Source organism: Perkinsus marinus, assembly GCF_000006405.1.
Source record: "Perkinsus marinus ATCC 50983 genomic scaffold scf_1104296967352, whole genome shotgun sequence".
Taxonomy (NCBI): Eukaryota; Perkinsozoa; order Perkinsida; family Perkinsidae; genus Perkinsus; species Perkinsus marinus.
The window spans coordinates 1-992 of NW_003203591.1; the positions used below are offsets into that span (position 1 = coordinate 1).

A 992-nucleotide genomic window follows, 5' to 3' on the forward strand; every position below is an offset into this window, starting at 1 on the left:
ACTACAACAAGGATTGCTGTTGTAGTGATGGCCTCCCTCCTAGTGCTGTTTACATTGTCGCACATGCTATTGTAGTGTAATAGTTCATAGTGAGATTTCGTCGAGATGAAGATGGGTTGCGTGGTGTTTGGGTGTGTAGCATCATTTAGGTGCCTCGTAACTTTTTCATCTATCCATGGGATTCAACGAACTCATCACCGACAAGTCCAATCCTGTCGGGTATATCAACACGGGGCTGCGTGAGTTCGCAATAGACTCCAGGAGGCTCATCCAGAAATGCGAGAAACCTGATGCTAAGGGTAGGAGGTCATTCGGCAGGTTGAGCTTTTGGTCACCTTTGGTTGTGCTCAGAATTCAAGAAGATGGCGTCAGCGTGCTTCATCGGCTTCTGCATCATGGGGTTCATCGGATACAGCATCAAGTTGGTCTTCATCCCTATCAATAACATCATCATGGGCTCTTAAGTACGTGTATAGTTGATGATAGTGAAATGGTGACGGATTCACATCGCACTGCGTTTTTACGGGGCTTTAGTGATGGTATTTGGGCTCCTCCCTGCTGATGCTGCTGCTGCCTTGTCTGTGACACTATCATCTATGTTGTCTCCTGTTGGCTATCTCGAAGGGCTGATCAACACTGCTGAGTAGCACTAGCATCGTTGGAGGCTTGAGTTGGTAGTATGAGTCAATACAGGCTACACGGTGTCCAGTTGGAGATCGATGAGCCTCATTCCGTTTCTGGGCGCGGATGCTTACGACCGTTAAGTCTTCGCGTAGAGCCTTTTCTGGTGCTGCACTGAGTGCGGGCTTGGTGGACCGTAGACGTGTCGAAGTTAGAAGTGGCCAAGGAGGCGCAGGCCATGTGTCTTACATCAAGCACGTCAGTCCGAAGTTGTTCGGTCCTGGAGTCCCAGCGTGAGGCCTTCTTGGTGCCTATACCTTACAGTTGTCTTCCCAGAGGCGGCAATGGAGGTCGAGGGGGAGATGTGATTT

General features: G+C 49.7%; 1 protein-coding gene across 1 annotated transcript; it reads left to right on the forward strand.

The window, feature by feature from the left end:
• The first annotated feature begins 147 nt into the window (after window positions 1-147).
• Window positions 148-654, forward strand: Pmar_PMAR013003 (SEC61-gamma, putative). The gene is made up of 2 exons (XM_002768728.1): window positions 148-299; window positions 352-654. Exons 1-2 carry the CDS (start codon window positions 176-178, stop codon window positions 462-464), a joined length of 237 nt encoding a protein of 78 aa, XP_002768774.1. The 5' UTR covers window positions 148-175; the 3' UTR covers window positions 465-654.
• Window positions 655-992: the final 338 nt, after the last annotated feature.

Coding starts and splice junctions, on each gene's coding strand:
- Pmar_PMAR013003 (XM_002768728.1), top strand. CDS start 176: ATGGGATTCAACGAACTCATCACCGACAAGTCCAATCCTGTCGGGTAT. Junction 300..351: donor CGAGAAACCTGATGCTAAGG/GTAGGAGGTCAT, acceptor GGTTGTGCTCAG/AATTCAAGAAGATGGCGTCA.